At 39.9% G+C, this 13,648-nt stretch overlaps 1 protein-coding gene across 2 annotated transcripts in view; it reads left to right on the top strand.

Moving 5' to 3' along the window:
* The window catches only part of UPF2 (UPF2 regulator of nonsense mediated mRNA decay), a 126,673-nt gene that overhangs the window by 60,698 nt on the left and 52,327 nt on the right, over positions 1 to 13,648 (top strand). For both annotated transcript variants that reach the window (XM_008002258.3, XM_008002259.3), the window contains exons 9-10: positions 2,621 to 2,729; positions 12,222 to 12,335. In XM_008002258.3, coding sequence (XP_008000449.1) covers positions 2,621 to 2,729; positions 12,222 to 12,335 — 223 coding nt within the window. The remainder of the gene's footprint in view (positions 1 to 2,620; positions 2,730 to 12,221; positions 12,336 to 13,648) is intronic.

Below are 13,648 nucleotides of genomic sequence, written 5' to 3'. Positions count from 1 at the left end.
TGAACCTGGGAGGCGGAGGTTGCAGTGAGCCAAGATTGCACCACTGCACTCCACTCCAGCCTGAGCAACAGAATGAGACTCCGTCTCAAAAAAAAAAAAAAACAAACTTACGGGAACACCTTATTTTTGTAATATCTTTAGAGAGTGGGAGGACCTATTTTTGTGCATTTTCCATGTGATAGCAGCTTAGACTTTAATTGATAAAACCTTAAAAATATTTTAAATAAACATTTAAATTTTAGCATTAAATGTTTTTATATAATGGATTATAGTTTTCAGTATTTCTTTAAAGAAAGATACGATTTATTTTAAAAAATTATTGCGGTATTGCTACAAAGCTATCATATTGCCAGCTTCTCTCAGCGTCTGTCTTATTTCTGCAATGGTGAGTGTGATATCCACCGTATAGAGTGGTTATTAGGTTTAACAAGTTGAGTGATATATATAAGGCCTAGGACAGGGCCCAGCACATTAGTAAGAACTAATTTGCTTAGAAATTATGATAGCCCAAGTTTTTGAGGAGTACCATGTTTTTGAGGCTTTTAGGTATGAATTTAACCAGTTTCCTCCTTTCAACCATACCTTTCTTCTTTTCAATTTTTTTTTTTTTCAATCTTTTTGAGATAGTCTCACTCTGTGGCCAGACTGGAGTCCTGTGACATGGATTTGGCTCACTGCAACCTCCACCTCCCAGGCCCGAGTAGCTGGGATTACAAACAGGCCCCACAGCACCCAGCTAAATTTTGTATTTTTAGTAGAGGTGGGGGTTTCACCATGTTGACCAGACTGATCTTGAACTCCTGACCTCAGGTGATCCGCCTGCCTCAGCCTCCCAAAATGCTGGGATTACTGGCCACCATGCCCCGCCTAACCATACCTTTCAAATTTGTTTCCATCCTTCTTTTTTCACTGTGTCCCTTTAGCTAAGGGTTAATGTATCCATCCGAGGAGCTTTCCACATCTAATTATGTGGTTTTTTTCCTGATGATCAAACATTTTCATATATTATTGTATGATACAGTGATGTACTCAGCAATAATCTTTTTTTGAGATGGAGTTTCGCTCTAGTTGCCCGAGCTGGAGTGCAGTGGCATGATCTCGGCTCACTGCAACCTCCACCTCCTGGGTTCAAGGATTCTCCTGCCTCAGTCTCCCGAGTAGCTGGGATTACAGGCACCTCCCACCACGCCCGGCTAATTTTTGTATTTTTAGTAGAGATCGAGTTTTACCATATTGGTCAGGCTGATCTCAAACTCCTGACCTCAGGTGATCTGCCTGCCTCAGCCTCCCAAAGTGCTGGGATTACAGGCATGAGCCACCGTGCCCGGCCTCTACTCAGCGATAATTAAGACTTGTATGATTATTTGTTTCTGTTCTAATTGGCTTCAAGCTGTCATAATTTTTAAGCTCTTGTAATTTTATAGTTTTTAGCTTCCTCTCTCACTGTTAGCTCCATTACTTGCTGCTGTCGGTACAGCTGCTTTTATCAGTTCCTCACTACTTCTCATCTTCAGAGTCTGATCTGCTGAGTGTTGAACCATTGAGTAATAACATCTATGGCAGGAATGGAAAATAAATTTTAGCTTGCGTGTTGATTCCAACTAGTAGTGGTCACCTGGAGTGCTGTGCTAAGCAAGATTCCGGAGCATCATTCCTGTGTAATGGGAAAAAGTGCTCTGACAGTGGAAGAGGGTGGCATTGTGAATGCCACATATTTGCCATTTACTGTCCAAATTAAGATCCTGAATGAGGATCTGAGTGGGTTCTGTAATGAGTGAAATACGTAAGTTAGTGTATAGATTTTGTAATATTGTTTTGCCTTCCTTGAGGCTTTTTTAGTTACTGAGTACCATTCATTCATTTGTTCATTCATTCATTCATTCATGTGATGGAGTCTTGCTCTGTCACCCAGGCTGGAGTGCAGTGGCGTGATCAGGGCTCACTGCAACATCCGCCTCCCAGGTTCAAGCAATTCTCCTGCCTCAGCCTCCCGAGTAGCTGTAACTACAGGCGTGTGCCACCATACCCAGCTAATTTTTTTATTTTTAGTAGAGACAGGGTTTCAGCGTGTTAGCCAGGATAGTCTCGATCTGCTTACCTCATGATCTGCCTGCCTTGGCCTCCCATTACAGGCGTGAGCTACTGCACTCAGCCTGTTGATTACCTTTTTGCTTTAGACCTTGGGGTTTCCAAATAACTTTCCCTGAGATAAATGAAGGAAATGGCTTTAAAGGATTTCGTCTCTTACACTAAAGAAGTTACCTTGAGATTTGTAAATATGCAGTTACTCAGTAATTATGTGATTAAAAATTTAAGTCGTGTCAAAACATACTGTTGTTTTTTGTGTGTGTGCGTGGTGTTTCATATTTTATCAAAATTACATACTTAATAAAATTATAGTTATGCAATAAATTCACGGAATGAAGAATGCCAGAATATTAATAAAATTTCAGAAGGCTCATTGAATTTTCAAACACTTCTTTATGATGGCAATAAATAGGCATGTCTGTATGAGTTTTAAAATCATTTAATGTGTGAATACATCTGAAAAAGTTTAAATTTTAAAATGAATTATTTTTGATGTCTTTCCTTTGACACATATCACATATAACTTTTGCAGGTTGGATTTGCTACCATTTTATGCAAGATTGGTTGCTACATTGCATCCCTGCATGTCTGATGTAGCAGAGGATCTTTGTTCCATGCTGAGGGGGGATTTCAGATTTCATGTATGTATTTAAGCATTTATTTTGTAATATATATATTCTTATACGTTGAGTGAGGATTCTTTAAGAATGTAATTGTTGGTAAGCATATTCTTGAAATTTGATAGTGGTATAACAGTTTAGAATTTATGGCATTCTAAATTTTTGAAAAGTGGTTTACTTAACGAAGCTTGAAATTGATCAGTGATATTCCTGTTGGAAGGTGAGCTGTTGCTGCTACCTTGTTCCCCCGTTGCAGGAATGGCACTTTTTTGCTTTTCTAAGGTAGAAACGCTTCTCCAAGGTCAAGACAGCCGGAGCCTTCATTGGTGTTTCCAAAAGAAACATAATTGGCCACCATGAGTCAGGGTGTGGTGCCACATAGGATAAGGTTCTTTAGGTGCTTGGGTCCAAATATGTGGCGTCTACAAGTTTCCATCAATAATCTGATACTAGCGAGTGCTGCCATAGCCCGTGTTTCTTTGATTCTTGCCTTAAGAAATTTTACCTTGGATCATGGTGAGTTTCTTAAAGATCACCCTGGGAAATAACAGGAGCCCGTTACCAGATGGCTTCCCTTTCTCTCTAGCCCTAGAAGTATGAACAAACTATGTGTTAGTGATTCTCCCAACCCATGTTATCCAGTTACTTCATGGAGGTGCTTCTGCTTCAAATACAGGCTTGATAGTGGGGAAATGATACTGCCAGAGGTGACTGAAAGTGGACGTTGTTAGACTGTGAAAAAACATGAAATTCAATTGTTGTTAGCCAATGGAAAAATGGTGTTTACAAAACTTTGCTTTATCATAAGTTGGTGAGAATGCAAATAAAAACAGGAAATATCTGCACGTGCTGTCTCTCACTCACTATGCACCAGTCAGTCATATTGCCAAGCTCTCGGAAGAGCAGACAAAATTCCCGAGGTCAGGAACTCACGGTGTAGTTGAGGACACAAGGTTTAAATAAAAATTAATCCTTAAATGTAATAGCTGTAAGGAATTGCATGGTGAATTGCCAGGTGAATTATTGGAGAGTGGGTGCTTTGAGTGCAAAGGAAGGAGATTCTCTTGCAAAGAATAGTCTGTAAGCACTTCTTGTTAGTATGAGATTTGTGGTTAAGATTTTTTGGGGCCAACTTTTGCTAGTTTTTCAGGTTTTCACAGGTAGTAGTATGTAAGGGAAGGTTTCTATGTTTAGAGAGGTTGGAAACACTGAACTCAATAAAGTTAAATGGTTTTGTTTTGTTTTGTTTTGTTTTAAGAATTATCAAAGCATTAATATGGTAATGTGCTCTGTGAATCTCCTGGAGGGCATGCATATGGAACCCATCAAAGAACACACTTTGACAAATGCTGCTGGTTCAGACACAGATACATCAGAAGCCGTGATATTCTTGTTGATATGTTTAATCCCATTGTACAAAGAAGTAACTGTTTTACTAGTGGACAGTATGAGTTATTATATTGGTTATATGCCTATACCCCTCAACCAATCCCCAAATTAAAACACAAGTTCCTGGACCAAGCATAATTAGTGCTTTTGGTGAAAAACTTGAAATTAAGAAAATTCTGTGTGTACTCTCTCATTTGAAATTGGGGTGAGAGTTGGGGTATTGGCATTTTTATTGTACTGCTGCAATGCTTCATTACAAGGGAAGAATATCAGAACTCCAGGAGCACACTTTGGGAACCAGTGCTCTCCAAGGGAGAAGAAAGAGCACTCTACATACTTGATCACCGTCTACTTCCTCCAGGATCTGGCCTTCCTACCCCAAATCTATAGGCTTTGCCAGTGATTTTCTATTAGGCGGAAACATGCTCACCACTCACATCCTTAAAGTGACAACAGCAAACACCTTTTCTCAGCATCCCCTGTCCCCTCCCTCAGCCGCCAGCTATTTCCTTACCTTCTTATTGAAATGTTTGACAGTATACTTGTCTGTTTCTCCTGACATTTACCCTTTGATTCACCATCATAGCACCCTGGCAGAGACCAGCAGTTGTTTTTCCGGTTGCCTGTTAGTTGGTGTCTCTGCAGACTTGAAACTGCCAGACTCTCCTGTTTTTTAGGAAGCCTGCCTCTGGCTCCACCATATGCTAGCATTGTAACTTTGGCCAACTTAGACTCAAGTGTTCTAAACCTTGGTTTCCATGTCTACCAAGTAGGGTTAATAATTGCATTTCTAGAAATAGGATTGTTCTTAAGGATTAAATGAAATAATGCACGTATAGCTCCTCACATAGCATCTGTACATAAATATCATTTAATAATAATTATACCTTCTATACCACCATTCTCTCCTGGTTCTTACTTGTGTTACTATTCTTAATCTCCTCCACCTTTTTTTCTAGCTGAGTTTCTTTGTTGGGATTGGCTCAGCTTTCTTCCTTCAGCCTCCTTTTTAATGGGATGCCTTTAGCTGGCCTTTAATTCGTATCTATTTTTCAACAACCCCAAATATATATATCTTGCCAAAACCTCTCTTATGATACTTAGAAAGTTTTCATGTACTTTGAGCTAAATTGGTCCCCAAACCGAATTCATTATTTTCTTCTTAAAAATGTCTTTTACTTCCTTGAATCTGCTTCTGTATTTTCCCTGTAAATTTACAATGTATTTTATCCAATTACTGAGATAAATACCTCTTCTTTTGCACCTAGACATTTAGGAGCCATTGTTTACTGAATTCATTTGATACTGACTTCTAAAACAACTAAAATCTAGCATCTCCTCTTCGTACCTCCTGCCACTGTCTTTCATTTTCTATACCTGGAGTTATGATAGTAGCTTTTTAACCAGCTTTTCTTGTCTCTGTCTTCTACCTAGATCCAGTGTATTTCTGCAGTCTGATATGTTTTCCCCCCTAAGAACCTCAACTGAGAAATAAAGCAGGTTAACAAAGCTGTGTGAAATTTCATTGGCAGTTAAGGAAATTCTAGTTGAAACAATGGGTTTGCTAATTTGACTGACAATTAGAAAAGGTAATAGACATGAGAAACCAACATTCTCAGATACTTCAGGTGGGAATCTGGTGAAGCTGTTTGGCACTAGATTTCAAGAGCCCTAGAGGCATTCATACTTTGGACAACTCCGAGGACATGTCCTAAGTAAACAAATCTATGTACCAAAAAAGGGTGATTCACAGTATGACTCTAATAGGGAAAACCGATCATCTGAAAGCCCAACAGTGGATTAATAAAATGGCCGTATACTCACAATGCTGAAATGATGGAAAGCCATTAGAATTGATGTTTACAAAAACCTTTTTAGGGCCAGGTGCGGTGGCCCACACCTATAATCCCAGCATTTTGGGAGGCCGAGGCGGGCAGATCACCTGAGGTTGGGAGTTCGAGACCAGCCTGACCAACATGGAGAAACTCCGTCTCCCTAAAAAAAGAAAAAATACAAAATTAGCCGGGCGTGGTGGCGCATGCCTGTAATCCCAGCTACTCAGGAGGCTGAGGCAGGAGAATCACTTGAACCCGGGGGGCGGAGGTTACCGTGAGCTAAGATTGCGCCACTGCACTCTAGCCTGGGCAACAAGAGTGAAATTCCGTCTCAAAAAACAACAACAGCAACAACAAGTTTTTATATCAGAAAGTACTTTTTTTAAAAGCAAGATATAAAATCTTACATATAATAAACATACACTTAAAATGCTTAGAAAGTAGAGAAGAAAAAACAATTACATGTGAGTATGTTAACGTGGCAGTCTTTGGATGGTGGGAATATGAGGAATTCTTTTCCATTCTAGTTTTCTGTGTTCTCTAAAGTTTCAGTACGGCCTACTTCTTTAGTGATGAAGGGGACAACTTTTTGTTTTGTTTTGTTTTAAGAGATGGTATCTTACTCTGTCACCCAAGGTGGAATGCAGTGGCATGATCATAGCTCACTGCAGCCTCAAACTTATGGACTCACGTGATCCTCCTGTTTCAGCCTCCCAAGTAACTAGGACTACAGGCGCATGCCAACACACCTGACTGGGGAGACAACTTTTATTTAACATAAACAAATTAAGTCACTGACATTTTAAAAAATAATTATCTCCCAACTTTTTGATTAAGTTTCTTTATTTGTTAAAATAAGTTGACTACATATCTCCATTATAGGTATATTTATTTCAAAATTACATACCTTGGCAATTGTACCAAATGCTTTTGTGCATTGTAAACCATACAAAAACAAATGGAAATGTGTGAGATAAAACATATAAATAGAATTTCCAGTTTCCCTTCCCTACTCCAAGTAGGTAAATAGTCTTATGCACTCTACTTTGGAGACACTGGTTCACAAAAGTTTTTAAAGAATTTTATGTCAAGGCAAATTTACTTATTTATAGACTCAGTACTGATTTTATGTTTAGCCTACAGTAGGTTTTCAGAAAAGTTTGCTGAATGATTGAATAAACTTCATGTAAAACAAAGTGAGCAAATTATGGAGGACAGAAAATCTATTTGGGTGAATATCTATTTGGCCCTTCTAGAGGGGCCAGCTTGACTAGAACAGAGGGTTCTTTCTCTAGGAAAGTGGTAAATGATAGGCCTTAGGAAATCCTTACAGTTCATGTGTGTTGATATATCTGAAAAGTTTTTTGTTGTTGTTGTTATTGTTGTTTTTGAAACGAAGTCTTGCTCTGTTGCCCGGGCTGGAGTGCAGTGGCGGGATCTTGGCTCACTGTAACCTCAGCTTCCCGGCTTCAAGTGATTCTCCTGCCTCAGCCTCCCAAGTAGCTGGGACTACAGGCACAGGCCACCATACCCGGCCAATTTTTGTACTTTTAGCAGAGACGGGGTTTTACCATGTTGGCCAGGTTGATCTCAAACTCCTGACCTTAAGTGATCTGCCTGCCTTGGCCTCCCAAAGTGCTGGGATTATAGGCATGAGCCACTGTGCCCAGCCCGAAGAGTTTTAATTAGTATATACAAACTTTGTTGTTCAATTAATCTAAATTTTATTTGTCTTTAGCAGAGTTGCAAGCCACATTTTTGCTATGGATGATTGATTATATGAATAAAATCTTACAAGAGGCATTATTGAACTACAAATATATAGAAAATGTTATATTGTTAATTCATCCAGAAGTGTTTTGACATATTTTTGATCATAAGGTTTTAAGAAATGAGAGTGAAGACCGGACGCAGTGGCTCACGCCTGTAATCCCAGCACTTTGGGTGGCCGAGGCCGGCGGATCACCTGAGGTCAGGAGTTCAGTCAGCCTAACCAACATGGAGAAACTTCATCTCTACTAAAAATGCAAAATTAGCCAGGCATGGTGGCACATGCCTTTAATCCCAGCTACTTGGGAGGCTGAGGCAGGAGAATCACTTGAACCTGGGAGGCGGAGGTTGCGGTGAGCCGAGATCACACCATTGCACTCCAGCCTGGGCAACAAGAGTGAAACTACGTCTCAAAAAAAAAATAAAAAGAAAGAAGTGACAGTGAAAAATGTTGAAATGGTGAATGAGGAGTGAGAATGTTAGCCATTTTTATAAGTTACAAGCTTTTGAAAAGCCTTCAGTTTTCTCATCTGAAAATGAGGGAGTGAGATCATTGATTTATAACACTTCATTTAAATATTGTATAATTTTGTCATTTTTATTAGATCTAACCTCCGTAACCTTTATAATATTTCAGAATAATTAGAATTAATATAAATATATGATGTGGATGATACAGCATGTTAACATGTTTTGAAAACTAGAATGCTTAGTAATGCTTAAAATGGTGTGATAATCCATAGCAGTTGATGAAGAGGATATGCATCCAACGTCGTCCAAGGAGATTTAAAAATAGATATATGTATTTCCCAACCCTACTGACCCTAAAGACTTAGTTTTAGTATATAGTGGTTTTTTTTTCCTTTTTTTTTTTTGAGATCTTGTCTCACTGTGTCACCCAGGCTGGCGTGCAGTAGCATGATCTCATCTTGCCACAACCTCCCCCTCCCGGGTTCAAGCGATTCTTGTGCCTCAGCCTCCCGAGTAGCTGGGACTATAGGCACGTGCCACCATGCCCTGCTAATTTTTGTATTTTTAGTAGAGACGGAATTTCACCATGTTGGCCAGGCTGGTCTCAAACTCCTGACCTCAAGTGATCCACCTGCCTCGGCCTCTCAAAGTGCTGGGATCACAGGTGTGAGCCACCATGCCTGGCCTGTTTTAGTGCGTAGTTTTTGATATGCTTTCTTATGTGTTTTCCCAAACAAAGACACAAGGTCAGTGTAATTTAGAAAACATTTAAAGTTTAAAAAAAGGAAAGAAAAATACCAGTTTCATTACTTAACAGCAACGTTTTGGTGGTTTTTTGTTTTTTAGTTTTTATTTTTACCTTTTTTTCTCTATAGTTTTTCATGGATGAATTATATTTTATGTGTAATTTTCTGTTATTTCTCAGAAGCATTTTACCCTGTCATTAAAATACTCCTTAAACATCATTTTATTTATTTATTTATTTTGAGACGGAGTCTCGTCTCGCTGTGTCGCCCAGGCTGGAGTGCAGTGGCGCGATCTCGGCTCACTGCAAGCTCCGCCTCCCAGGTTCACACCATTCTCCTGCCTCAGCCGCCTGAGTAGCTGGGACTACAGGCGCCCACCACCTCGCCGGCTAGTTTTTTAATATTTTTAGTAGAGACAGGGTTTCACTGTGTTAGCCAGGATTGTCTCAATCTCCTGACCTCGTGATCCGCCCGCCTCGGCCTCCCAAAGTGCTGGGATTACAGGTGTGAACCACCACGCCCGGCCTAACATCATTTTAAAAGTTGTATAATCTTCTTTTGTCCTGTACCTTAATTGCTTAGTATCAAGTGAAGTGTGGTCACTACCATCATCATCATTATCCTTACTTTACCAAGTGGGCAGACAGGCTCAGGGAGTTTATATGACTTGCTTAAGATATTATATCCCATAAAGTGATCTTAAGAGCACAGACATTCTAACTCTAGAACTTTTGCTCTTTCATGTCACTGCAGAATGTATATTAAGCTTTAGCTTTTCAATTATTTGTCAGCAAATATTAATTTAGTGCCCATGTATTAGAGGTACAAATATACAAGGAAGGATAAAATGAGTGATAGTATTTATTGAACTCTTGCTGGTCCAAAGCACTGTTTTATGTGCTTTACAAGTATTAACTTATTTAAGACTTATAACCCTATTAGGTCCAATTTACAGATAAGGACATTGAGACACAGGTTAAGTAATAGGCAGTAAGTGTAAGTAATAGTGCTGGGATTGAAATCCAGCGAAACTGGTCCACAGTCCACATTCAATCAATCCTTGAAGCTCAGAAAATAAGGTAAATTAATAAGAGAAGTTTTTTATGTGCATGTATATGAAACATTTATTTGTGAAAGTTTCTTTCTTTATGAAGGCTGTGCTTCTTTCTAAATTACAAGGCTAATAATAAGCAGTCAGGTTTATTCAGTATCATTTTGTTTAATATTAAAAATGAGACTCTAGTTCTATTTTATATTTGTCTCTAATTGCAAAACTATTTTGTATGCTTAGATGATGTCATTAAAAAAAAAGTTCTGGCACTTTGGGAGGCCGAGGCGGGCGGATCATGAGGTCAAGAGTTCAAGACCAGCCTGACCACCATAGTGAAACCCCGTGTCTACTAAAACTACAAAAATTAACCGAGCGTGGTGGCAGGCGCCTGTAATCCCAGGTACTCAGGAGGCTGAGGCAGGAGAATCACTTGAACCCGAGAGGTGGAGGTTGCAGTGAGCCAAGATCGTGCCATTGCACTCTAGCCTGAGCAACAGTGCGAGACTCTGTCTCAGAAAAAGAAAAAAAAAGTTCTAGGCCGATTGTGGTGGTTCACACCTGTAATCCCAGCATTTTGGGACGCTGAGGCAGATGGATCGCTTGAGGCCAGGAGTTTGAGACCAGCCTGGGCAACATGGTGAAACCCCATCTCTACTAAAAATACAAAAATGTAGCCAGACGTGATGGCACGCACCTGTAATCGCAGCCACTCAGGAGGCTGACGCACAAAAATCTCTTTAACCCGGGAGGTGGAGGTCGCAGTGAGCCGAGATTGTGCCACTGCACTCCAGCCTGGGTGACAGAGTGAAGCTGTCTCAGAAAACAAGAAAAGAAAGTGCTAAACTAATTCAGGACACTACATTATGGTCACTGGTGTTCAAATGAAAGTTTTCTAGACTGTAGGTTTGGTTTTCCAATGAAAATGGAATTCTGAGGTTAAATCCAATTACATTTATCTTGATATGTCTGTTTGCATTGCACTGTAGCAGCCGGATTTTGTTGCATCTGATAATTCTTGAAATTTGTGCCTAACTAGAAGACTTACATTTGCAAAGGACTTAACCATTGACCAAGTACAACCATGACTGGTGATAAAAAAGAACAGTGATTATATTGGCTCTTTCGTTGTAATGTATTTATAGTAAAAATGCAGCATAGTTTATAATTATAATACACTAGCCAAGCTTTAATACCAGTTTTGCTTAGGTCAGCACTTGGCATTCATATTTTTAAAGCAGCATTTCCTAAAGTGTGTTCCTTTTAGTATTAATTTAAAGGGATGTTAACTAATAGCAGTTAACATTTCAAAAAGGAGGTTCATGTTGCCAAATAAATTTGAAAAACATTGACTTAAAGTTTTCTTTATTTAAGAGCCTCTTTAGGCCTGGTAAAATTCATTTTTTTCTCCAAATTACTTGACCGTGGAGCTGTTTTGCAGAGCACATCCTGGGACTGGTGTTATACAAAGCAATTTTTTCTTTTACTTACAATAGTTTAAATATAGCAAGAGTTTTGTTTTTGTTTTTGTTTTTGTTTTGAGACAGAGTCTTGCTCTTGTCACCCAGGCTAGAGTGCAATGGCATGATCTCAGCTCACTGCAACCTCCACCTCCAGGGTTCAAGCAATTCTCCTGCCTCAACCTCCCAAGTAGCTGGAATAACAGGCGCCTGCCACCACACCTGGCTAATTTTTGTATTTTTAGTTGAGACAGGGTTCCGCCACGTTGGCCAGGCTGTCTCAAACTCCTGACCTTGTGATCCGCCCTCCTCAGCCTCCCAAAGTGCTGGGATTACAGGCCTGAGCCACCGCACCTGGCCTATAGCAAGAAATTTTACCCTTACCTATTAAAAATATCTGGAATGGGCTGGGCACAGTGGCTCACGCCTGTAATCTCAGCACTTTGGGAGGCCAAGGTGGGTGGATCGCTCGAGGTCAGGAGTTTGGGACCAGCCTGGCCAACATGATGAAATCCCATCTCTACCAAAAATACAAAAAATTAGCCAGGTGTGGTGGTGGATGCCTGTAATCCCAGCTACTTGGGAGGGTGAAGCAGGAGAATCGCTTGAACCCAGGAGGCAGAGGTTGTAGTGAGCCAAGATTGCACCATTGCGCTCCAGCCTGGGCGACAAGAGTGAAACTCTGTCTCAAAAAAAAAAAAAATCTGGAGTCAACTTGAATGCATTAAAAATAGTTTTTATCACAGAGATTCAAAATGTTGATTAAGCATTATCTTTTCTCTCTTAATTTTTAGGTACGAAAAAAGGACCAGATCAATATTGAAACAAAGAATAAAACTGTTCGTTTTATTGGAGAACTAACTAAGTTTAAGATGTTCACCAAAAATGACACACTACATTGTTTAAAGGTTAGTGCTAAATTGGTTGATTGCTTTTAATTGAAAAGTTTAAAGTTTTAGTTATAAATGGTAGATAAAGTGAAATAATTTAATATTTGATTAATCCAAAAGAAGACCAAGAAAGGAAGAAAAAGTAACATTAAACAGGTGTGCAAAATACAAAACAAATAGTTACGATCTTAGATACTTATGCAGTTCTACCAGTAATAACGTGAAACCTGAAAAGGGTGAAATACATCAAGTAAAAGCCTTAAAAATATAAAACTTGATTAAAACAACTATTAGGAGCTATCTACAACCGTTACCCTTAAATATGAAGATGAGAGAAATTAAATAAAAAGATGGGGAAAATAGTGCTATACAAATACTAATAAAATGAAAGCTGGTTTCTCTGTATTATCGTAGAGGTTAAAAATATTGACTGGCGGTAGTTATCTTACTCTGTCATATGAATACAAACATTTCGGCCGGGCGTGGTGGCTCAAGCCTGTAATCCCAGCACTTTGGGAGGCGGAGACGGGCGGATCATGAGGTCAGGAGATCGAGACCATCCTGGCTAACACAGTGAAACCCCGTCTCTACTAAAAAATACAAAAAAACTAGCTGGGCGAGGTGGCGAGCGCGTGTAGTCTCAGCTACTCGGGAGGCTGAGGCAGGAGAATGGCGTAAACCCAGGAGGCGGAGCTTGCAGTGAGCCAAGATCTGGCCACTGCACTCCAACCTGGGCAACAGAGCAAGACTCCGTCTCAAAAAAAAAAAAAAAACATTTCTACCTAAACTAGAACGTCCCATACTTATCAGTTGCCATCCCTGGAGAGCTGTAGAAATTTTTTCTCACTTGGCTACCAGTGAGTTCACAGTATTACAAGGGGTTATTAAGTTCAACCTGTAACACTTTTGACAAAAGCATGAAATATTATTAGAAATAAAGGGCCAGGCGCCGTAGCTCACGCCTTTAATCGTAGCACTTTGGGAGTCTGAGGCGGGTGGATCACCTGAGGTCAGGGGTTCAAGACCAGCCTGACCAACATGGAGAAACCCCGTATCTACTAAAAATACAAAATTAGCCAGGCGTGGTGGCGTGCACCTGTAATCCCAGCTACTCGGGAGGCTGAGGCAGGAGAATCACTTGAATCCAGGAGGCGGAGGTTATGGTGAGCCAAGATCACACTATTGCACTCCAGCCTGGGTAACAAGAGTGAAACTCCATCTCAAAAAAGAAAGAAAGAAAGAAAGAAAGAAGGCTGGTTTGTAATGATGAAGAGGTTATTTTAACAGGAAAAGATTACCTCTCTGAATCAGTATGCAGCCAATAACATAGC

This window comes from Chlorocebus sabaeus, chromosome 9 (genome assembly GCF_047675955.1).
Source record: "Chlorocebus sabaeus isolate Y175 chromosome 9, mChlSab1.0.hap1, whole genome shotgun sequence".
NCBI classification, from domain to species: domain Eukaryota; kingdom Metazoa; phylum Chordata; class Mammalia; order Primates; family Cercopithecidae; genus Chlorocebus; species Chlorocebus sabaeus.
The sequence above is the reverse complement of the archived record's forward strand: the minus strand, read 5'-3'. Positions and strand labels throughout refer to the sequence as shown.